Below are 26242 nucleotides of genomic sequence, written 5' to 3' on the forward strand. Positions count from 1 at the left end.
ACAATTAGCTGGGGTGCCTGAGAAGGCAGTTTCACCTCACTTGCAACACCAAACAAACACAGGAAACCTGTTTTGGTACTAAAATCATGTAAAGATGTTAAATAACTTGCAGTAAGGTTTCACCTGCTTCATTTAGTCAATTTTGGGGAATTCCTTCTGAAATAAGACACAAATTAACTGGTCTCTCTCCTCTGGACATCTGGAAGAACTCTCTTTTGACTGTTCACTCAGCAAACATAATGGGGATAGTGGGGAAGCTGTGGACACCTGCTCAGCAAAGGTGTGCTTCCAAAGTGGCACGGAGGCCTGCTTCAGGAGTGGGAGGTACTATAGATCCCATTTCTCTTATCTGGCTATCCCTCACAATAAGAAAACCAATTAATATTCTGGTTCACATTTTTTACAATGATAAAACGCTTCCTTGAAGAATAAACTTTTCTTGGCCTTTAAAAAAGCCAAAGAAAGTGGAATATAAGAAACTTACTGAACTGAGTTACATACAGCAAAAACAAAAAAACAACACCTCCAGGTCAGCTCTCGGTTTCCGGACTGAAGACCAGGGTTAAAAACATCTTTTTGCCAATTTAATCAAACGAAGCTTGAGCCAGTCAGTGTTCCAGAACTGTGTGTGTTACTTTTCATTGAGGTTGAGAAAGAAATGTTCCTGATTAAATCTTCATCTAGCATTGTGTTCCCACATGGAAGTTTTAATCAAGAGATTTCTTTTCTCTTTTCTTTTTAGAATGTATGTTTATGTGTGCAAGTGTCATGGATGTGGAGGTCAGAGAACAACTTGCCAACATCTGCTCTCTCCTTCCCCCGTATGGGTGGGTCCCAGGGAGCATCAGGCCAGTCTGCAATCACCTTTATCCAATGAGCCACCTCGTCAGCACAAGAGATTGTTTTTCAAACCTGAATATCCTGGACTTATCTATGGGTAATTTAAATTCTAATTACAGAAAAAGAACGTAACCAATAAAACAAGCTCAGGATAAAAGTACAATTTTCCTACTCCTCCCCCAAACTGTTAGTTTGATCATTGAAATTTGCACCAACAAGGCACAAACTCTTCTCATTGTCTTTTTGTCAAAAGAACCTTTGGTAGACAAACATAAAAAGACAAAATGAACAGTGCATCTTTCAGGACCACCAATCAGGTGGCATGTAAACCTGTCGCCTCTTATTCAGAATGCAGAAAAGGTTAAATCAATGCTTTACTATGCTGACACAGGTGGCTACAGACCTGTGTAAAGTGAACACAAAAGTGCTGCCAGTCTCAGCACTGCTCAGGAGCAACTCCAGCAGGCCCACGTAAGTGTTCCTTTTGGAGTCACCTCAAGAGGAAGGGAGTGTGCACACTTACCTTACCAGCGCGTCTGGTTTGCTCAGCTGGTTGTTAGGAATACAGTTCTCCATTAAGTCCTTGTGTGCACTAGGGCCCTTGCTGGTGCACTTCTGCTTCTTCTCGTTCTTACTAGATGAGGAAGGAATGCTTCCATTTGTAGCGCTGTGACTTCGAGGCGAGGAGTTCACAACTCCACTGGCGTTTTTGTAATTTTTTGAGGAAGCAGTGCATGAGTCCTCTTTCAAGAGATTTTCTGTACTTCCCACAAGATCATTATTTAATCTTTTACTATTGATATGGTTTTCCATATACTCAATCTCCTGTATCTTAGAGTCCACAGGCTGTAGAATGTTGTTATTTATCCCAAGGTTGTGTTTCTTGGCATCCTTGTCCTTCTCTTTCCCTTTTTCTCGATATTCTATCTCTGGTAACGTTGTGGAAAGTTTTTTGTTGGATGGGATGCCTCCATTGTGGTGTATAAGGATCGAGGAATCCATGTCCGGCAATCCTTTGGCTGCTACAGTACCAAAAACAAACCAACAAACAAACAAAAACCCATACTGGAATATTTAGCTTTTAAAAACAGAGACTAGATTGACTTAGTAAAATGTATTAAGTAGGCCTACAAATTCACTACATTAATCACAGTAGAAACTTAGAAGCAGTAAGTACAATACATATTACGCTAGCTTCAAGGAGCAAGGCCAGACACATTTGAGAAAATCACCAAAATATGAACTTCAAACTATTAAACATAGGGCATTAAAGCAAGATTAAAATTTTACAATTAATTCTTATATCAAGTAAACTAAGTTTATCAAGAGACTAAGAGCAGAAGCTATTTTTTATGAAAAGGGATTTATTATATTGGCTTATGCTGCAGCAGGGTAGTACACCAAAGGCTACCTTCCTAAGAAGCTCTATTTAAAAGAGGCCTAAACTGGACCTGAGAGATGGCTCAGGATGGAAAAATGTTGGCCCCACAAGCCTAGTGTCCCGAGTTCAATCTTTAAGACTTAAGTAGGTATGAGAACGAAACCACAAACCTGTCCTCTCACCTCTTTGTGTGCTGTGGCATTTACACCAATACACCACACACACACACACACACACACACACACACACACACACCCCTTCTCTCTCCAGAGATAGTGACTGGTGAGACAGCTCAACAGTAAATGCATCTGTCGCTTTTACAAAGGACCAGTGCCACATGGTGGCTCAGAACCAGCAACCCCAGTTCCAGGGCTCCAGACTACCAATGTGGTACACATACAAACATACAGGAAGAAAATCCATACGCATAAAAAATAAAAATATATGAAAAACAAGTACCTTATTTAGAAGCCGATGGCCCTCAGAGAGTAAAATACTGCACACCCATTCTGTATTTTATGGCCAAACAATGGCCCGAGGAAGAATATCAGAAAAAATGAAAATCAAAAATCTCAGTAAAATTCTTTTACTGAGCCAAAATGTGACTGGCCTCTTAGGCCCACAGCTTCAGAGTAGAGACATACCTTCCTCGGCCTCCTTCTCCTGCTTCTGCAACATTTGCTGCTCTGGAGGGAGGGCCTGCTGAAGAAGCTGCATGTAAAACTCGTTCTCCTTCTGAACTTCCTTCTGCTTCCTTAACCGCATTTTGTAGCTCACATAACTTTTGAAGCCAAAGCCCAAAGTCACCACAGGGTACCCAATACTAGAAGGAAGACAGTCCAGCCAATAACTACAAGCTTATTAAAACAACATGTGTAGCAAGCACATAGGTACTGAGATTGAAAATTAGAAAATCAATTCTAGTTGATAATGATAAACTCATGCAAACAGAACAAACCCCTGTGGACAGGTCTGCTGGACCACAGGAAAAATTTCCCAGCACACTGCAGGGATTCTTTAACTCGAGGAGTCGCCAGAAGGAATGGCACATACAACAACTAATGTTTTTGAGAAAACAATGAGTCTTGTGCATTAGAATTTAGGCGTCGTTATGTTTTTAAGAATTAAAGGTATCTATCTGGACATGACAGAGCTCACAAGAAATCAGAGGCTATGGCTGCACAACACCAAGCCAAAGTTCCAGCACACCATGAAGTTCCACCTCTAGCTTTTAAAGACATCCATGTTCCAGTAAATGGTCCTATACCCACGTATATACTGGCAGCATTAAGTGGATTCAGTGGGATTTTAAAGAAGAATAAATGTGGGCTGGAGAGATGATTCAGTGGTTAAAAGCACTGGCTGCTCTTCCAGAGGTCATGAATTCCATTCCCAGCAACCACATGGTGGCTCACAACCATCAGTAATAGGATCTGATGTCCCCTCTTTTGGTGTGTCTGAAGACAGCTACTGTATATTAATATAAATAAATAAATCTTTTAAAAGAAATACATCTGGCTAGAAGGGTTAAGTGTGTGTGTGTGTGTGTGTGTTTAAGGGGAAGGAACAGGGACTAGATTTGATCAAAACATATTATATGTATGTATGTATATATGTATGAAGTTCTCAATAAAACCTTTAAACAGAACTAACGGATAGAGATTTTTTATGGGTATCCACAAATAACCATGCTAAGTGTTGTAAAAGTGGCACAGGTGGTACACGTGGCTTTAATCTCAGCACTGGGAGACAGAGGCAGGTGGATTTCTGAATTCTAAGCCTATAGAGGAAATTCCAGGACAGCCAGGGCTACACAGAGAAACCCTGTCTCAAACAAAACAAAACAAATCAAAAGGGTATTATTTTTAATTTTTAACAAGGTAGAGTCAAATTTAGGCAGTTATACATTGATCTTCATGTGTCTAAGAATAAGAGCAATAACTCCTCTGGTAATTTATTTAATTCATGAACACTGTTACAGTGATCCCAAAATCAAATTTGTGTCAACTGTCATTTAAACGAGTCAGGGACCATCCACGCTGTGCCTCCAGGTGAAAACAAGTCCTCACAACTCAGACAGAGCCAGACTATCTCCAGCTAATAGATTCCCTAGAGCTTTCCCAAAGTTTCTACAAATACTGTCAAACCCATAGTAAGGGTTATAAATGCTAAAATGTGTAATTTGTTATTAGGCTAAATGTGATTTCACTACAGATTTAAAATGACAAGGTTTATTTATCTCATTTGTTTGTAAAACTAAAAACACTGGAAATATAGTGCTTGTTTATTTGGAGGTTTGTACTTTTCACAGCTGATGTAAACAAAAATCAAGCTTATTTTTAAATATTTTTAGTTAATATTAAATGAAATATACATCAATATTCACTTATACTCCATAAGACACATTCCTTTTAGAAGTGTTATAGTCTTGATACTTCTATAAAAGACTACGCACACTTTAAAAAATGGGCATAACTCATGTAGATTTTTTGAATCATCATCAAAATCATTTGTCAGATACTTACTAAGTTAAACACCTGACACATTGCACCTCCTTCCCATAGTCTCAGGAGATAGGTTAGAAAGCTGAAGCTAAGAGGCAAGGACAGGCTCAGCCATGTAGCTGTTGGGACAGAGCTGGGTCTGATGAGGCTTGCTCAGCTGACTTTACCTGTCTACACTGAAATGTGGACTGAGAATAAAGTAATACTCACCAGTGAGCAGCAAATGGTCGACAAAGGTCTACATGAAAATTTTTCAGATCTTTAAATCTAATGGCAGCTTCAATATAAACAAAGAGTATCCAGAGGGACACTGTAGGCAAACACACTCCCCTTTCTGTAGAAAACAACAGAAAGACAACCTTCAATGATACAGTAGCTAACAACAGGTGGGTTAACTGGGAGATGCAGTCAAGCAATGTTCATTAAGACTTTCAAATAAACTAAAAAGCAATCTGCTCTGAATTGAAAAAGATTCTCTATGACAAACAAGCCAACAAATTCACTGATAAAAACAATAGGTAAACAACTATCAAGAAACACACATAATATATGTTAAACAAAAGATTCATAATCTTAACTAAAGCGCTCCTAAAACTCAATTTAAAAAAAAAAAAAAAAAAAAAAAAAGACAACCAAAGTTGGGCATGGCACTGTATGCCTATTGCAGTCCAAGCACTGGGAAGACTGAGGCAGGGGGATGGCTTAAGTTCAGACTTTGAGGGCAGCCTGGGCAAATAATAATATCCTGATTCAATAAGCAAATAAAAGCAATCAAAGGGTGTGGCCCAGTGACAGAGCACACAGTAAGACCCTGACTCAAAGAAAAGAAAAAAGAAGAAAAGAGAAAATGAATAAAAATGCCCAACTTTACCAAAATGTTATTAGGGGAACTACAACCAAATAATCAGATCCCAAATTTAATTCATTATTTAAAATAAATAAATAAAGCTGGGCAGTGCTTTAATCCCAGCACTGGAAAGGCAGAGGCAGACCAATCACTGAGGCCAGCCTGGTCTACAGAGGGAGATGCTGGCTGGGAGAGGAAAGTAGAGTAAGTAGTGTAGGGATGGTGTGGGTAGTTTACTCTCACACTGAACAGCAGTACTTTATGGCGACTCTTTTGGGAGACAGCTTGGCAGTATAAGTAAACTTTAAGTACCTGTACTTTTAACCCAGAAATCTCATTTTTAGACCTTTTCCTGTAGAAGTACAAGAAACAATACTGACCGTAAAACTACTTACAATAACAAAGATTAACTAAAATGTTCACTAAGAGTAAACTGTTTAATTATGATAAAGCTATACAATAAAATGTGGAAAGTTTTCTAAAGACTTAAGACTCAGATTTGGTGGGACATGCTTTTGCTCCCAACATTTGGGCAGCAAAGGTAGGTGGGTCTCTGCATTCCAGGCCGTCCAGGACTACACTGTTTCTGACAGGAAGAAGCATTTAAACCTTCATTTCCAGGGGCAGATGCTCATTTAAGGGAGCATGAACATACCAGAAAGGAAAAAGCAATTTACAACAGAATAAATAAAATATTGTTTTATTTAAAATTAAAAAAAAAAAACAGAAAAATTCTACAAGTTGCATGAGTCAGTGTTAGGAAAAGACAGACAGTGGAGAGTTCGTGAACATGCATGACAAGGCCCATGTTCACAGATAGTGTAAAGTCCTGATGCCTAGACCCTGAGCGAAGGGCGGAATCTCTGAAGGCAAGCTCCACCGCCCTACAGATCTAACATACCCAGAATAGGTATTTCCACAATTACAAATCTTTGAAATAATTTCAATTTTTTAATTTCCATCTGGGTGTGGTGGTACATATCTGTAATCCAAGCACTAGGGAGGGAGAGGTAGTCAGACGTCAAGGTTAGCTTGTTTCTACACAAAGTTCTAGGCCAGCTAGAGATGCACAGTGAAACCTCTTAAAACAACAATGTACTACTTGGTACACTAATCTATTAAGTTAAAATAAATATAAAAATATTACTGAGAATTAGAAAAAATGCACAACAGGTTATTCCTCCATCTATGAAATGAATAACCACCCTAAAATCTTTTTAAGTAGGTGTGGAACCTTATTAGAGACTGGAACTTACAAGTTCCCTGGCTTTACTATTATAAAGAAAAGTTTATGAAAGTTGGATGTAGTGACACAAACCTACAATCCCAACACTTGGAAAGCAAGAAGATCAAGAGTTTAAGGCCACCTTAAAAACAAGGCTGCAGGCTGGAGAGATCGCTCAATGGTTAAGACTGTTCTTCCAGAGGTGCTGAGTTCAAATTCCAGCAACCACATGGTGGCTCCCAACTATCTATAATGGGATCTGATGCTGTCTTCTAGTGTGCCTGACAGCTACAGTGTACTCACATACATAAAATAGATAATTTTTTAAAAAGTGCAAGGACTTGTGTGTGACTCAATGTAAAGAGCTATATCCTCCTACACAGCCAAAGTGAGAGGAAATGGCAGGAGCCCATGCGGCTGCACATTTCCAGTTGTATAAGGGCCACTGTGTGTCGGGATGCTGGGGAGATGGTGTTTTGTTTTTGTCAAATTATTGGGTTCACTTGAATGAAGCTAGCATTCCTTTCAATAAGGAAACATTATAAACAGTTTTGTGTGGCACATAAATGTCTGTCTTCAAGGACTCCTAAACAGAAACCACTCTGACACCCCTTCTAAACTGGCATCTTTGCAATAGAGGCTGCCAACCAGAAAGCCTAAAACTTAAGCTTTTGATTCAAATAAAAAAGAAAAGGAAATCCATGTATGCAAGCATATAGAGCAAGGTACACCAATAATCCCTGAACTCAGGAGGCAAAGGCAGGAGTATTACTCTGAGTTCCAGGCTGGCCAGGCCTACATAGTGAGTTACAGGACAACCTGGATTACTTAATAAGACCCTGCCTCAAATAACCAACCCTACAACCAAAGAACAAATAAAACCCCACAAACCAACAAACCACAAGCCAAGCAACATACTAAGATGTATTGGGGAAAGAAACTTTAAAATATCAATCTAAATAATACATTAACTTGCATTTAAAATTCTTAATCAAGAATGAGACTCACCTGTGTGCCATACGTACTGGACCCATACATATGTGCTAGCAGCAAAAAAAAGCCATTGTATGGGAATGAAGAGGAGACATATGATATTTGAAGTGAATGCTACACAAACAAAAAATACTGAGAAGGCCTAAAAACAGAGAAAAAAAAAAAGCAAATTAAAAGCCACATTTCAGATTTTGTTATTTTCAAGTACACTATTAAAAGCTTTGTTGAACAAAATTGCTGAATACAAAGCAACTTCCCAAGAGGAAATTTCAAACACTCAGAATAGACCAGGGGGAAGCAGTGGTTATAAGCTTGCTTGAGCAGCACATATACTAAAAAGCAGTAGCTAACTCAACATTAAAGAGTGCTCTTGTTCATAGTTCTTAAACCAAGGACATGAACTGGGCTGAAACTGAGGTTGGACCACAGTGAACTCATTGGGATTCTATAGGCAGGTTTTACCTGAATGAACAAGAACTTTAACACTGAAAAACTTCCTGTTTCCTCATAAACCATTCCTAAAGAGCTTCATTCTTAAAGCTTGCTGGAATGCAGATGAACCAAAATATTGGTAAGAAATATGCTGGTGGTAATATTAAAAATGCTGCCTTCCTCTGGACACCACTATTCATTACCAATAAGACATAAGCTTGAAGCCATCTTTTGGAAGCATGGATTTGCTTTGACCAATGTGCCAGGCCTGGACTGGAGAGTTAGTTGTAAGGTGTAGCTATGGAACACAATAGAAATAACATGTAAGTCACAAGAATAAGCTCAGGCTATGCCCAGGCTCTAACTGGATAATTTACAACCTGTGGTCTGGAGATCCCTGAAGTAGCCCTGAGTTCCTTCCAAACAGAGAGCTCCAAAAACCAGTGCCACCCTTCTATTTTATTTTTTGGATAAATAGTTATTTTCAGTGATTTAATAAATATGATTTACTTTTTGTTTTATTCAATTGTTATTTGTTTGATTGATTCTTATTGAAAGCAGGGTCTCTGTAGCCCACCAGGCTGGCTGATCTCACAGAAACCCTTCTACTTCTGCCTCCTGGGTGCTGGGACTAAAGGTGTGCCTCACCACCCGTTTTATTTGGTAACCTATATTAATGGAAGCTCTTTGGAGTTCTCGAAAAATTTTAATTACTTAAAAGGAGTCTTAAGACCAGTAAGAATCACTGTTTTGACTCAATGACAACATAGTTCCAGAGCACTCCAGGGTGAGACTAGGCAACACTGAGTCCTCCATTGCTACCTCCCTCTTGTAATCCTCCACTCAATCCCTCTCTCCACTCAAGTAGGAGAGGAGGACAAAACAGAACCAGTTATCAGTGGGCTTACAATAGTCAAGTTTTAATCTACAGATCCAATTAACTCATCCCAAAACAGGTACTTCCAATGCTAACAGCTAGTTTAATTCTAATAAAATCCATTTAAAACAGGTTAGTATCAGCCACTTTAGATATTCTCTTAATTAGAAGGGCAACTAAATCCCTCACAGTTGGAGAACATGCAACAGAAACATACCAGTCCCTGGTATCTGAAGGAATCATAGACGCTTCTGATGAAAAGCCAGAATGGCCACAGGTACTCAAATCGGAACTCCAGGACAAAGTCGGCCAGGAGGACAAGTGCCCACACTACCAGGAATTTCAGGTATAAAAATGTACTGCAAAATAAAAAAAATAAATAAAAGAAAACAAAACAAGGGAGGCAAAGTCATGCATGAAGAATCCAAAATAGTTCTGCACTGTTTCTGTTTAAAATAGATAAAAATAATTTCATTTACCATAAGCCCAATAAGATAAAGCTCAGAGATACCTCTGGCCACCTGGACTGTAAAAAGGCTCCGTCACTTGGAGCCTCACAACTGTCGACACAAGATGACAACCAAACGTGCTCAGTCTCTTTTAAGATAGAAGAAAAACACTTGAATTTCTACTTTTTAAGATGTGCTAAGTGTCTGACTTTAGAATACTGCAACACTCTCAGAATGACAGCCTTCAAGCTGTTCTTCCTTGGAAGAAAATGTCATGGCTGAAGTGTGCTGCTTCCTCGTCCTCCACACCTGCCTGAGAGATGCAAATTCTTGCTATGCATCTCTGCATGCTTCAAGGATCTGTGCCTCTCTCTCTTCTTTTGCTTTTCTATACAGCATTCACGTGCCCCTGACCAAACAAAACATAACTGACTTCCCAAAATATGCCAAAGCTAACTCATGGGGCAGACACAAGACTGTGGGCACAAAACTGTCTTTTAAAGGGAAAGGCTTCAAACATCCAGGACTTGAGATGAAAATGTGTCTTCTGAGTTCCCTCCTAATCATGTTAAAGAGACACATGCTTTGAAAAGCCAGTTAGCATGCATGTAATGATTGTACTGAGCTTAATAAGACAAGTTTTTAAGAAAAATTATCTTTCATATAATCTGAAAGTCCATTTTTCAGTCATTACTTGCATGAAGAGTTTACTTACTAATAAACCTTTATTTCTATACTCCTAATTCTGTCAATTCCAAAGCAAGGTAAATTCAGCTATTAAAAAAGATTCCTAAACCAAGCACGGTGGCATACACTTATGATCCCATCACAAAGCTGGGCCAGAAAAATCAAGAGTTTGAGGCCAGCCTGAGCTACACAGCAAGTTCCAACCAGTGCTGGGCTAGAAAGATCCTAAACTACAAATTTTAACTTTAAAAACTGATCATACATGAGTACCTATGAAAAAGTAGCCAGCTGAATGAACTTCCACATTGTGGAGAGAATGATTCCCAAGAGAAAGGCACACTTGCCTCCAGACTCACAGGGGACATCACCACTGACCATTTTGACACTGACAGCAAGCTACAAACCAAAAGTAAATTAACAGAGGAAAGAAACCCAATTTTAGAGTTCTACACCAAGTAATACTACTCAGCACTAACAAGAAATGAGCCACTCAGGAGAAAGTGTAGAGCTATCCACAAAAAGTTAAGCAGAAACACACATAAAACTTCAGAAAGTTGTTAACTGATCTACAGAGCAAAGAAAACTCAGGGGCAGAGAGTCAATGAAAAAGAGAAGAGTTAGGCATGGTGGCATGCCCCATTAATCTCAGTACATGCCAACCTCTATGAGTTCCAGGCCAGCCTGGTCTATGTAGAGAGATCCTGTCTCAAAATTTAAAAACAGCAGCTGCAGGAGGTCAGGAGGTTGTGAGTCAGACAAAAAGCCTAAGAACTTTGGCTCCGGACAGGACATCTCACCAGGAGACCTCACATTTGACTCTGGTCAGAGACTGTATCACATCTGGCTGCAGTGGTGAAAGGCTTATGGGCGTCTCCCGAGATTAACCTGTTCACCCAAGTCCTAGATGGCCAAACAGGTGGGCAGCCAACCAGACAGGCAGATAGGCTCCCAGCTGCTTGAACCACCACACAAAACAGACCAAAAACAATGCAGGGCACTGCCAGCCTGTGCTAAGAAGCTGCTGGCAAGAAGAACAAACATCCCTGTTAAGAAGTCACCTGTCCTTGGAGTGGGGTCAATACTGTCACTGTCTTGGTAGAAAACAGGAATGTTTAGCTGGGGGCAACTACACATTACAGACTTGGTAGTTCTACCTTGTGTCTAAAGATCAAGGTCCCTTGTTGTATTGGGGGCAGGCAATGTGGGGTAGATGGGTCATAGGAAGACACATGTTAGGTCAAAGACAAAGACCCTGGCTGAGCTGGTGGGAGCTACAAAGGCCAATGATAACAGACATGATGGGATCTGCTGCCATTGATAAAGTAATCTCCTAGGTCCAATCTCTGTGGCTCACACAAAGAACTGTCACCAAAATGGGTTAAATGAGGTACACTGCTGTACATAAATATAACTTACAAGTTACCCTTCAAGGGCCTTAAGAGATGGCTTGGTGGTTAAGAGCACTTGTTTATGTAGAGGACCTGGGTGTGATTCCCAGCACCCACATGGCAGCTCACATCTGACCATAATTCCAATTCTAGGGGAATCCAACATCCTCTTCTGGCTTCCAAGGGAATCAGGCATGTACATGGTACAGGCATACATATAAGCAAAACACTCATGCACACAAAATGAAATATTAAAAATATTTAGTTGCTCTTTTGGGAGGAGGAAGGGGGTGATTCAAGACAGGGCTCCTGGCTGTCTTGGAACTCACTATGTAGAACAGGTCAGCCTTGAACTCAGAGATCCACCTGCCTCTGCTTCTCAAGTGCTGGGATTAAATGCTTGTATCACCACTGCCTGCTTTAGATGTTCTTTAAAAAAAAAAAAAAAAAAAAAAGCAAGCCTGGACCAGCAAATGGTACAGAAGTAAAAGAAAAAGCATAAAAACATCTTACCCCGAAGACCTGAGTTTCACAATAGGAGAATGTTGTTCTCTGATTACTAGCAGGGAATAACCACTGCCCCCTTACACACACACACAAATAATGATGATTATAATTTTTAAAAAATATTTATTTCATATATGACAGTACACTGTAGCTGTCTTCAGACACACCAGAAGAGGGTACCAGATCCCGTTACAAATGGTTGTGAGCCACCATGTGGTTGTTGGGAATTGAACTCAGGACCTCTGGAAGAACAGTCAGTGCTCTTAACCACTGAGCCATCTCTCTAGCACCCTGATAATGATATTTTTAAAATATACTTTGCAATTCAAACATTCCTATGTTGATGTGATCACATTAACTATTTGAATAAATACATACCAAAAAACAAACAAAAAACCAACCAAGGTATTTTCCCTCCTGGTGCTGGGGATTGAATCCAGGGCTGTATACACAGTAAGTATATGCTCTACCATGGAGTTAGCAATACTCTTAGCACAAATAAAGATTTGTAATAATTAAGAAACATTTCAGTAAGATATAGAAAGGTTTACACGCTTGAAGACAGAAACAAAATTCAGCCTGAGAATTGTCTGTGCCCTACAAAGCCACACAGGTAGACAACACCAAGAACAGGCATACCAGGCTATCGGTGTTGTGTTGTTTATAATGACATGAAATTTGCCATCAGTTTTAATTTCTCTTATTTTAAATTTTGTAATAATTATATTAGGTACAGGAGTGTCTTTGTTTGCATGCATATACATGCATGTGCACTACATGTGTGACTAACACCCAAGAAAGTTAGAAGAGGGCATTACATCCTCTGAAACCTGAGTTTCTGGTGGTTGTGAGTAGACGTGAAGGTGCTGAGAACTGAACTCACTGCAAGAGCAGTAACTGTGCTTAATCACTGAGCCAGCTCTCCAGACCCCTAGTGTTAACTTCTAACATTAATTCTTACAACTTCAGTGAGTTTGGTAGTACGTTTCTAGGAAGTCTGATTTAGAAATCAAGAAGCGCAAGTACACAGACAGTCCCATCCCACCTCAAGTGCCATCTTCAGTTTCATGGCACTATGACATTATTAGGCAGTGAAAGATAGAGCCCACACACTCCTTAAATCACAACTGACTGTGGACAGCCATGTACGTTAAGTAGAAAAAAATGAGTCCTGCAGATACTTAGAATTATAAATGACTTCAATTTTTTCCTATGGTCCAAAACTGATTCTAGGCACTAAAAAAGGAAAGCGAGTCTCTTGGCCATGTTTTAAAGGCATTTAAAAATGTCATGGGGCTAGCTAGAGGGGTGGAGGTATACCTCAGCGGCAAAGCATGTATAAGACCTTGGGGTCCATCCCTAGCATCACACATAGAAAAATAGGCATGAAAATTTGTTTGTGTTATATAAATTGGTAAGCATATACTCAATGGCTTCCAGTTCCTTAAACATGCACCAGTCCTGTGACCCAGAAACTCATTCCTAGGTGCCACAGACTCTCATGATTGGGTTGGCTTCCTCTCACCTGCATACTTCTTGTTTAGCCATCTGTCAAATGGGAACTCAACTCTACACCTGAGTATTCTCCTTCTCCCTCTCTCCCTCCCCTTCCCCATATCCTTACCCCACCCCTTTTTTGTTTTTTTTTGTTTTTTTTTGTTTTTTTTTTTGAGACAGGTTTTATTTGTGTGGGCCTGGCTGTCCTGGAACTCACTCTGTAGACCAGGCTGGCATTGAAACAGAGATCTGCCTGCTTCTGCCTCCCAAGTCCTGGGATTAAAGGTACATGTCACAACTGCCTGACCTAAATCTATACCTGAGTTCTGGATTCTTCATCTCCTTGTCTTTAGATGTAGAAAAAAAATATTTTTTACTTTTAATTACATGTATATGGCTGTGTTTGAGCACAGGTGTGTGCACGTGAATACAATGTCTGGGAACACCTTAAGAGGACGTTGGAATCCCTGGAGATAAAGGTACAGGCAGCTGTGATCTGTCAAAGGTAGATTCTGGGAACCAAACTTGGGTCTCTGGAAGGTCAGTACATACTCTTAAAACACAGAACCATCTCTCTAGCCCTGTTTTGTATGTTTGCTGAGACAAGAGTCTCATGAACACATATGGCCTCAAACTCACATCATAGCCACAGATGACTCTGAACTTCTTGTCATTCTGTCTCCAATTTCCAAGTACTTTAATTATAAGTGTGCGCCACCACAATCGGTGTATGACGTGCTGGAATTCTAAGTCAGGCTGATGTAACTGAGCTACATCCACACCCTGACAGAATAATCTCTGGAGCTGTCCCTGCGATCTAGCTGAGTGAGTATGATCATTATCCCCAGGTGGAAAACAAACAGTATTAACAACTCTCTCAGTCCAAAAGGCACCCATGGCATGGCAGAGTCCCAAGTCAGCTGGCAACACTGCTTCAATAACAGGACAACTGTCCACAGAACAGCAGCCTAAACAATTTCTGATATCCTAATCATTTAAAATTAAGGCAGGAGAGAAATGATCTGTGATTACTGTCTTTTTCCCCCCAATTCTGCAATTTCCAGCTGAGGGGTGGGGGGGTTCACTTTTAGAACTTTGATTTAATATTCCTTGACAATCACTTTTTGCCAGGATTCAGTTTAGAAGTAAAGACAGTTTTCCTCAGGTTCCCTTTTCAGGAAGGTCTCTTTTAAAATGTAGAGATGGGCTAATTAACAAAGCTGATTTCCCCTAGCTAGACCCAATCTTGATTTCTACTGAGTTGCTTCAGCCTTTTGAGTTCTAGAGTTTACAAGAGCTGCCTGGCTCAGTTGCCCTCAGCCTCACTACATCACCCCTTAAAAGACAGCAGAAAATGAACACCCTTATTGGTCCCTGTCCTTCACATGCTGAGATTTCTGTCAAATTAAAGGAGATGCTATTCAAAGAGCATTTCAAGACATTTTTTTATAAAGAAGACTTTTTTTTAAAAACCAACTTTTATTTATTCTTACATGTTAGTACACCACTGTAGCTGTCCTCAGACACACCAGAAGAGGGCATCAGATCCCATTACAGATGGTTGTGAGCCACCATGTGGTTGCTGGGAATTGAACTCAGGACCTCTGGAAGAGCAGTCAGTGCTCTTAACCGCTGAGCCATCTCTCCAGCCCCAAGACTTTTTTTTTTTTTTTAAAGATTTATTTATTATATGAGTACACTGTAGCTGTCTTCACCAGAAGAGGGCATCAGATTTCATTACAGATGGTTGTGAGACATGTGGTTGCTGGGATTTGAACCCAGGACCTTTGGAAGAGCAGTCAGTGCTCTTAACCACTGAGCCAACTCTCCAGCCCTCAAGACATTTCTTTTCAACCACAAAGAAAATATGATTGAATACATTTTTACATGCACAGCTCTTTATGTAAGTTATGGCTAATTTGATGGTATTCTGATTCTATGAATGGTATTTGCTGGGTAATAATTATAAAATATTGTGAATAAAACATAGATCATAACTGAAAAATATTTTCTAAAATTATAACATTTTATAGCATTGTATGTTATTAAAGCTGCCAGTGAAATTAAGAAAAAAATATAGGCTATTACTTAGCTTAATCTTTAAAACCAGAGTATAACTACAAGACTGTTTCCTCTCTCTAGTCCCAGCCAGTTTTCCCTGGCTCCACCTAGGAACATCTACAGTTAGGGAGGAGGAATGGTGAGCATTCTTCCTTCCAGGTGCAGTGCACTGTCCACTGTCACTAGCTGCTTGTCTTGGGTATACATAATTACCACAGGCTAGCCGCCTGTCCTCAGTCCCTGACCTTTTCCTTAGCCAAACTAATGTTTTCCTGGTCGCCATCTGTCCCAACCCAGGCTTCCTTGTCTTCTCATACTGGCAACTATGAGTCACCTTTCACTCTCAATGCATCACATCTGTCCTGCCACCCCCTTTGCCTTTTCTGTTATGCAGCACTGTCAGAATGCTCATCTGCCTCTCCATCTGATTCACTCAAGTATCTCACTGGCCAGCTGGAACTGTCTGAAGGCAGCTACAGTGTACTTATATATAATAAATATTTTTTAAAAGATATTACATATTTATTTATAGACTGGGTGTGGTAGCAAATGCTTTTAACCCCAGCGTTAGGGAGGCAGAAGCTGAAGAAGGGTCTTTATGAATTCAAGACCAGCCTGGTCTATAAAATGAGTTACAGGACAGTCAAGGCTACAAAAAGAAACCCTTTCTCAAAAAAACAAAAATCACCAAACCCTCCACAACTTCCAAGAACTAAAACACCAACCTTTGAGCACACAATGAGAGACCTATGGCTCCAGTTGCATATTTAACTGAAAACAGCAGTGTCTGGCAATGTGAAAAGAGGCCTTTGGTCCAGGGAGGGCATGTTTTCCCAATGTAGGAGAATGCCAAGGTACTGAGGTTGAAAAGGTGATTAGGAGGGAGAAGACAAGTGGAGGAGAGATGGAAATAGGATGGAAGGGGATAACATTTCAAATGTAAATACAGAGTATATAAATAAAAAAGATAAAAATTTTAAAAAACAAAGAAAATTATACATTTACTTTATATATATTTAAATATTGAGATGGGATCTCTAGCCAAGGCTGGTCTTAAACTTCCTACGTATCTGAGGACGATGTTAACTTTTTCATTTTTTATTGGCTATTTATTGACATTTCAAATGTTATCCCCCTTTCCAGTTTCCCCTCCACAAACTCCTATCCCCTCCCATGTGTTAACTCTTTTTTTTTTTTAAGATTTATTTATTGACTTTATGTACACGAGTACACTGTCACTCTCTTCAGACACACCAGAAGAGGGCATCAGATCCCGTTAGATGGATGTAAGCCACCATGTGGTTGCTGGGAATTGAACTCAAGACCTTTGGAAGAACAGTCAGTCGTTTTTTTGTTTTTTTTTAAAGATTTATTTATGTATTTTACTTGAGTACACTGTAGCTGTTTTTAGACAGACCAGAAGAGGGCATCTGATTCCATTGTAGATGGTTGTGAGCCACCATGTGGTTGCTGGGAATTAAACACAGGACCTTTTGGAAGAGCTGTTAGTGCTCTTAACTGCTGAGCCATCTCTCCAGCCCCTATGGTTTCTTGTTTTGTTTGGTTTTATATTTTTTAAGATTTATTTTTATTTATATGGGTACACTGTAGCTGTCTTCAGACACACCAGAAAAGGGCATCAGATTCCATTACTGATGAATGTGAGCCACCATGTAGCTGCTGGGAATTAAACTCAAGAACTCTGGAAAAATAGTCAGTGCATTTAACCGCTGAGCCATCTTTCCAGCCCTCTGGCCCCCATGTTAACTTCTTATCCCATTTCAACCTTTTTTTTTCATTAATTAATTTATTCACTTTATATCCTGATCATACCCCCTCAACCCCTGCCATTTCTACCTTCTCAGTGTTGGGACTGCAGGCATGTCCTAGAGCCTGTTTTATGCAGTTCTAAGGATCAAGCCCAGATCACTCTATCCACTGAGCCACATCCCCACGCCTAGAAATACATTACAGTCTCAAGTATTCAGTTACACACACACATACACACACACACGGGTTGGGGGTGGGGACTGACTTACAAAAGCTAGTCCATCACTGAGGCAAGAGGATAAGTTTTATCCTGACCTGGTGAATTCAGGAGACTTAGCTAGATTCTGTCTCAAAAAGAAAACCCAGGCTGGAGAGATGGTTCCACTGACTGCTCTTTCAGAGGTCCCGAGTTCAATTACCAGCAACCACATGGTGGCTCACAACCATCTGTAATGGGATCTGATGCCCTCTTCTGGTGTGTCTGAAGACAGTTACAGTGTACTTACATATAATAAATAAATCTTTAAAAGAAAAAAAGAAAGAAAAGAAAAAAGAGAAAGGGAACAAGTCTAGAATGGAAATCACCAAAATAAACTCTTGTAAGTTTAGGAGTATGATACATTTATAAAGAGCTGAACAGACCACAAAGGTATCAAGAATGGACACTGTGATCTAATTCAAGCAGGGACTTTGAAATTTTAGAATTTCTGCTTCAAAAAACACTTTGGGGATGTATGTATGCATGCTGCATATGTGTGTGAATCCCTGTGTACTCATGGAGGCCAAAGAATGCCTGGTGTGCTGCTCTCACTGTCTTGAGACAGAGTCTTTTACTGAACCCACAGCAGCCAGTAAGCCCCAGTAACCCTCCTGTCTCAGCACCCCACAGCATTAGGGTTACAGAACCACTGTGACCACACCTGGCTTTTATGCAGGTGGGAGAGCTTAAACTCAGTTCCTCAAGCTTACACAAGTACCTCTGCCCACTGAGCAACAGCCTTACTCCTAAAATACTTTGAACAGTAGGGAATCTTTTAGTATAAAATATCTGGGGTTGGAGATAAAAAGAAAAGTGAAATAGGAGAGAGAAGATAATACATAGCCTCTTTAAAAAAATCACTGAGTTAGCAACACACTCAATGAAAAATTTAATTTTACAATTGTGTTGACATAGTATAGCAGAAACAATCCACTTACTACTAGTAAATCTACTGTTCCACAGACACAATGATCTACTTGCTCAAGCCCTGATTTCATTTATACCACACTTGTCAGTTTTCTAAATGTGTACACATTAGCTATCTCATTTTTTCCTAACTGTGAAGTAGGCAGGACAAACACTTTTCTACAGGAAAGAAACCTGAGTAACAGGAAAGGAACTAACAGGTTAGGGGACCACTGAAAGAGTATATAAAGCAGAAAACTGCTCTGCATGGCTGTGGCTAAAGTGAATACCAAAAACACCTATGTCAAAAGTGAACCTATGGGGCTGGAGAGATGGCCCAGTGGTTAAGAGATCTCACTGCTCTTGCAGAGGACCTGGGTTTAGTTACCAGCACCCACATGGTGGTTCCCAACTATCCCTAACTTCAATTTTAGGAAATCTGATGCCCTTTTCTGAACCCTGCAGGCACCAAACCCATACCTGGTGTACATATATATATATATGCAGGCAAAACAGAAAATGAATAAATCTGATACACTTTTTAAAAAAGATTTATTTATTTATTATATGTGACATAAACCATCTAAGATGGCTGAGTTTCACTACTTCAACTATATGCAAAGCCCAGGAGAGGACAGTGAGGTTTGTACTGCTTCTGAATTTATAATCCTAGTACTCAGCATGAGCACAATGTCCTTAATGGCAGCAGCAAAGAAACTATAAAGGAATGAAGGCAAAGCAATGGAAGGACCTTGGTAGATGAAGGTGTCTTGGAAGGTCTGATAAACTGCTAAGACCCAGTTGATGTCAGGTGATTGTCAAGTTAAAGATACAAAGCCTCTAAAAACTATCCTAAAAATTGTTAAGCCTGTCTTAGTTTCCACTGCCAGGACAAATGAGCCCAAAGGCAAGGTACTGAGGAACCAGTCATGAAAAGTTTGAAGAAATCCATGAGGTTAAGTTTAGCAAAGGTGTGTGCGCTCTCACCTGTGTGCACCCGTCTCACTTGGGCTGCTTGTTGAACAGACAACTTTTTCTTCAGAACCCAACTCTTGAAAACTGTCCAAGTAAAGTAATTACACCCAAACTGAATAAGCCCAGAGAACAGTCAGTATAGCTCAATTACAGTATTTCACCTAGCGATGCTGGGGTTGGGAGGTAACTCTGACTTTATTCTGTGTACACACACACAGTGATGTAGGACAACCGTGGAGTCAGTTCTCTCCTTCTGCCAGGTGAATCCTCAGACTGGAGACAGGTTGTGGAGGGCTTGGTGGTGGGGGCCTGCACCTTCTGAACCCATCTTGCTGGCCTTGTGTTTCTGAGATTTTTGCCTGATCCTCTAGACTCCACAAGATGCTAGCAGCTTAGAAAATATAAAGCACACACATACAGACACACAAACCTAGTGGGCAAGTCTGAGAGAAATGGCCCTAGAAAAAGCCTCTGGAAATGTTCAGAGAATAGCAAAGAAGTCCACAGCAGAGAGGGTACATAGTAAGAATAAGAAATTAGTAGAAGTATCAAGTTCCTAAGCTCACAGTTAAATCAATCTCCAAGACTGTATAGGTTCAAAAGAAGGGCCCTAAGCAATCCTCCCAGAGACGAAGGGAATACAGCTCCTATGACAGGGAAGATTTTGCAAATGAGCTGAACTGGATCATGTCCCCTCCTCCCCTCCTCCACCCAGAAGCAACAACTTGAAGAGCTTTTCTTTCCTTATTATTTTTATTGTATTTTGTCAGGGTACAGGGGATGGGAAGGATGTTTTGCCTATGTTTATGTCTGTATAACCACATATGCCTGCTGCTGTTCCGAGGCCAGAAGAGAGCACTGGGTCTCCTGGCACTGGTGTTACAGATGGTTATGAGCTACCATGTGGGTGCTGAGAATCAAACCCAGGTCCTGTGCCAAAAGTAGCCAGTGCTCTGAGCCATGGAGCCATCTCTCCAGGCTACTGAGGAATTTTTCAAAACATCTAATAAAACTAACCTATTAAAGCTACTAAGATAGTAAAAAATCATACTGAAAGTTTGGAGGAAAGTTCTTTTACTTTTATTTACTATTTCTAATATTCCACAGGCAAAAAATTAAAACACAAACACTTGAGTGTGACAAACTGTTTAATTGTAGTTTATAGAAATAATGAACCTAAGTGTTTTTCTGGACACTGATTTATTCATTACACTCACCCCTTCCCGATGGGTCTCTAAAACATACAGAGCCTGTGTGTAGGTAGGTCCTTTATAACAGTCCAGCCTGTTGAAGTCAATGCCTACCAAGATTACAGAAATGCTTACAGGCTGTGCGATTGCAACACTGGAATCTGGAGTTCCGGTTGCAGAACACATGTACAATCAAGGCAGTCAGCCTCCAGTGACTTTAATAAACATAGCCCAAAGGAAGCTAAAGGCAAGCTTAGAAAACATCATTAAAGAGGCAGGAACAACAACCAAGTGAATCCTCCGGAGACAGTGCTGTGTAGACAAGGGTCTGGAAAGGAAAGGAGTGCACAAGGACTGATGGTTTCTAACAGTGACTCTGGAGCAGCTATTCATGAAAACACAGGTAGGAAAGTCTCAGGTAGGCAGTCCTAAAGCCCTTGCAATCAGGCCAGTACTGCACTGTAAGCTTCAGGCATCACTTCATACAGGAAGTGTCCTTAAGTTCACAATGAAGAGGTGTGAACGTCACCAACCACGACAGAGAAGGAAAACTATTTCCTGAAGCTGAACATGCACATGGGAATTAAAATTCTTATTCTACTTTACTCTTTTAAGTAACATTTTTAAATATAGAGGCTTGAAATAAACTTTAATGTTTCTGACTATGTCTTATAATTAGCACACTTTTTACCTAAATACCTTTCTCTTTTAAAGTCTTTAGAAGGAGGAGAGGAGAGTGCAATGGGGAGAGACAGGGAGAAGATGCAGAAGCCCTGAGTTGGACACCATACAAGCAGCCCACCTCCCCAGGAGAGTCAGCACCTGCAGTGAGATGCTCAGCAGCAAGCACAGTGCAGACCGGGGTGAAAGCAGCGTGGGGAGGGCCACAGCCAGGCAGTCCAGGGATTTCCATGTGTAGTAATTAAGGAGTTTTCACTATTAATAACTTGCTTTCATAATTTTCAAGTCTACCTCATTTAAGTTGGAAAACATTCTCTTAGCGGCAACTGTCTATTTCATAACACAGCATGGGGAAAAAACAGCTGCTAATGGATCAGGTGAACAACTACAACACAAAGTTAAAGTCTGATCCAATAGAAACATTTTTACTTGAACAGAATCCCTCGTTCTTTGAAACCTCTAAGCCACTGTACAAATTAAGAGTATTACTATCGCCTACCAGACAGTAAATCTCTTAAGATGGAGACCTATGTCTTGACCTATAGCTTTCACAGCTCCACAAGGTAGGTTTTCAATGAATAGAATATATTAGCTTATACTTATGTATTTATCTGTCCACTTAACACCCAAATAGTGACTGCCTGCCTGTCAGGTCTGTGGTGACTCAGCTTTTTTTTTTTTTTTTTAAATTACACTTAATGGCAGCTCTTAGTAATAATAGAAACACCATTCCCAGAGAATATTTGGATCTTTAGATGATGGAGATGTGTCTGTGTGGTATTGTAGATATACAATACATATACCATGTATGTATATGTATTTCTTTAAGAAGTCATGAAAGGCCATTAGATTCAATCCTACCAAAAGCCAAAGTTAATGGATCATAACATGAGGCCACTTGGGGCCACTTGCTACTTGGTGCTGCTTTAAACAATGGTTCTCATCCTTCCTGATGCTGCAACCCTTTAATACAGTTCCTCATGTACATTTTATACATGTGTAGTGTGTATACACATTATACATATACACACATACATGTATCTATGTACATATTTATATACTGCATTAATACAATACCTCAGATTAACACTCCCTAGCATCTTGGCCCTCAAACTAAATGCCAACAGAACTATAACACTGACAATGAGTGATCTTCTCTGACAATCACCTCAGTAACAGCTGCCCATGATAAACCAGTACTTTAAAAAGCACCAGGATTTTTAAAGTACTGGTTCTCAACATGTGAATTGCAACCTCTTTGGGGGCTGAATAACTTTCACAGGGTTACTCTAAGACAATCAACGTCAGAAAACACAGGTATTTACATTATGATTCATAACAGTAGCAAAATTAGACTTATGAAGTAGCAATGAAAATAATTTTATGGTTGGGGGTCACCATGACATGAAGAACTGTATTAAAGGGTCACAGCACTAGGAAAGTTGAGAACTACTATTTTAAAGCAGCACCAAGCAGAAAGTGGTCCCGTGTTGTGATTAGTCAACTTTGACTTCTGGTTGAATCAAATCTAACAGCCTTTTATGCCTCCTTAAAGAATAGGCTGTAATAGCAATATATGGTAAACAATGTCTGAATAACACATTGGCATTTATAAGGAGTTCCACAAACTGTATTTGTATATGTACATATGTCTTCAAAAGTCATTTAACGGATGGGAGAAGTGAGCTTCAAAGCAATGGATGTTCTACTAGTCCAAAGCATCAGGGCCGGGACTCTTTCTGACCCAGGTCTCTAACAGGCTGCAGTCCAGTGCTTTTCATCTCAGCTGCTCCCTCACATACGCCAGGGCTCAAGAGAAGTGAGCAGACGAACAATGTGAACACAGTACTCCATAAAAGGTTAGCCATGAAACAGTAGACTAGACAGTGGAGATCAAAACTGTCAACACAGTCCTTGGGGAGAGGGCTCCTTTTTAATGAGATGAAATTGGCCAGATGTTCAGAAACAACAGGCAATAGATGGCATGAAACAGAATTGAATACAGACTTTAATTTGATGATCAACAGAAATTTGATATGCATGAATCCTCAAATGTCCTAATTTATAACTAGCCCACTCATTGTTTTCTTAAGAAATACTGGAAGTTTTCCAACACAGTCTTTAAAAACAAAAAGGGGTAAAAAACTGTATGATTTCCCCATTGTGCAGTACTCCATAACACTTAAGAAACAGAGACAGAAACTGAAATACTCTTTGCCTCAAACAAAAAAGAAAGGTAGCCATATATTTATGTTCCTTTATTGACATTTAACAAAGAAAGCCCAACAGTGTTGAGAACACACAGAATGGGCAGCTGAAGCACCATTTAGTTTTTTAAAGTTTTACACACGGGAAACCGAATGACAGACATAACGTATTTACTATTAACCTTTAGGGTAAGGAAATTCAAAGTCTAAAAACCCGTTATTGTAACAATAGGTCTTCATTAAAAGAGGAAACTGCTAGGCTGCTGAGATACTAGTCATAATCTAGGTGTTTGTTTAAATAGGGGGGAAAAAGCTAAAATACACCAGAAATCAGGCAAACAACACAGCTGTTTCCGATCTTGTCAAGAGAGAGGCTCATCTAATGTGACTGTGAATAGAAATTCAAATACCACAGGGTCCTAACCTGCCAACTTTAACACACTTTCTCTATTTTCTATTCTTGTGCTGCTATTAATGGGAAGCTCTTCTAATGTTTTCAATGGTTAAGGAAAAGAGCCCTCCTTCATTCAAGAATTCATAGTACGCAGGCTTGCCTCCACCCATTCAATCTGCCGGAAATTTTGGGTCTGCTTTTTCAGTTTTACTTATTGTCACATCTGACTCAGCAACCATGTTCATCAGTTTTACTAACAGCTGTGTCCTGACTGACTCCAACACTGCTGAGCAAATAGTATTCACGTTTGTTGAATGAATGAATGGGTATGATCGATGGCTCCTTACATAGGGTCTATCTTTTTATCCCTTCTAAACGTGAAGCATCCCCCTTCATGTTTAGGTAAGTCACCTGCCTGTGGAGGGCAGCCACTTCACACGTGTAAACAACCGCATGTGCAAGGCGTACAGCTATGCAACAACTTGGCTGTCATCAGCTGCCTCCGAGATTTCTCCAAGATTCACAGCAAGAACTAAACAGTAAGGCGCCAAGCGGACACAAGTAAAGCCTATAGCCACATGCTGAGCACTCTCTTTGTAAACTAATTACTTCGCCGCAGAAATCGGCATTCCCAGAAAATAACCGCCACATACAAATTGGGCTTGGGGAAGCTGTGACAAGTCACCGAAAAACCCCATGAACCTGTTGTCCTTCTCTCCAGGAGGAGTGGATTCAATTTCTATTTAAAGGGACACCACTTTCCTTCATGAACTGGGGATTTAAAAAAAAAAAAAAAAAAAGAGCCCAAACCTGAGTTGGGGAGAGAATCCCTGCTAAAGGTTCTGAGCAATGTATCCGCTTGCAATTGTCAAAATGTTTGCTGAGGAGCTGAGAAGAGCCTCAGTCTGGAGCGGGGTCACGGGCACGATTTGGGGGTATCGTCCTTGGCGATCCGAGCCAAGGTAGGGATCCCGTGCGTGAGGTAGCAAAGGGCAGAAGAGTAGCAGGCGTGGCCCCGCCCCAAGCCCGAGGGTCCCGGGCCCCTGGCAGCTCCTAACTTTGGCTGCTCGCTCTCCCCGTCCCACGCGTCCACGAGCCCCGAGCAGCCAACTCCAGAGCCCAGCCTGACCCGGGCTCAGTAGGGGGCCGGGCGCACAGCCTGCTGGGGACCCCCGGGCTTCTGGGCTCCCGGCCGCGGGGGTGCCGCCCCTCCCCCCGACACACCACCGCCAACGGCGGCCCCGTGGCTCCCGCCCGCGCCCGCCGCGCCCTCCGCCTGGCCCTCGCCACACCCCGTGGCCCCGGGCGGACCCTCGGCTGGCTGGCCCGAGCTCCGCGGGCGGCGCGCCTCAGGAGAGCCCCCGGCGCGGGCATGCGGCCTAGTCGGGGGGTTACATAACGGGGCCCGGCCCCTTCAGAGCGGCGCCCGGGACCCGCTGCCCCACGCCGGGCACCGCCGCTCACCTGCCGTAGATACCCTCGGTGATCCGGTTCCGCTTCAGGGGGCGGCGGAGCTTACTGCAGTCGGCGTTCCGCCGCTTCATCCTCCCGCTGGGGGGCCGGTGCCCGAGCCGCGCCGCCGCCGCCTCTCACCTCAGCCGCCGCCGCCCGCCCGCCCCGCGTCGGGCCTGGATTCTACCCCTGCGGCCGGTCACACAGACATGGAGCCAGCACCGGGGGGGGGGGAAGGGGGGGCCAGGAGGGGGGCGCCGAGCCTCCTCCGCCTTCGGAAACAAAGAAATGACAATTCCGGGGCCCGCCCGCCCCGCACCAGCCAGCCGCCCCGCCCCGCCTCCTTTGCCCCGACGGACGACCCGCGTAGCCAATCGAAGGCGCCGCCGCGCCGCGCACAGCCAATCCGAAGGCCCGCTGAGGGAACACGGACCCTTAGCCCCGCCTCTTTGAACGACATAAGGACACACCAATCAGGGTAGGGTCTAAACGCGTGGCTGGGCCTATCAGAAAAGAGTTAAATAGAGGCTTATAAATAGGCCCTATAAATATAACATCCTATATTATGCCTTATTGCGAAGGTGCGCTTCGCGGTTATTGGGCTGCGTCTCGCTGTGGGGAGGCCCACGACGGAGTACACCGTGTGATGCGGCGCCGTGGGCTCCCGCCTAGTGTGAGAACCGAACGGCGTGGTGTGCTGCGTGTGGGGACCCTGCGCTG

General features: G+C 41.6%; 1 protein-coding gene across 3 annotated transcripts in view; it reads right to left on the reverse strand.

The window, feature by feature from the left end:
• MACO1 (macoilin 1) overlaps nt 1-25761 on the reverse strand; it is a gene marked incomplete at its 5' end in the record, with an annotated part of 55630 nt that extends 29869 nt beyond the window's left edge. For 2 of the 3 annotated variants that reach the window (XM_080921803.1, XM_080921802.1), the window contains 6 exons: nt 1364-1862; nt 2866-3044; nt 4936-5059; nt 7806-7932; nt 9317-9458; nt 25535-25761. In XM_080921803.1, the coding sequence (XP_080777929.1) occupies nt 1364-1862; nt 2866-3044; nt 4936-5059; nt 7806-7932; nt 9317-9458; nt 25535-25614 (1151 nt within the window). Of the gene's footprint in view, nt 1-1363; nt 1863-2865; nt 3045-4935; nt 5060-7805; nt 7933-8252; nt 8307-9316; nt 9459-25534 lie in introns of those variants that run through there. The other variant, XM_080921804.1, reaches the window with a different exon arrangement.
• Nucleotides 25762-26242: the final 481 nt, after the last annotated feature.

This window comes from Micromys minutus (genome assembly GCF_963924665.1).
Source record: "Micromys minutus genome assembly, chromosome: 9".
Classification (NCBI taxonomy): domain Eukaryota; kingdom Metazoa; phylum Chordata; class Mammalia; order Rodentia; family Muridae; genus Micromys; species Micromys minutus.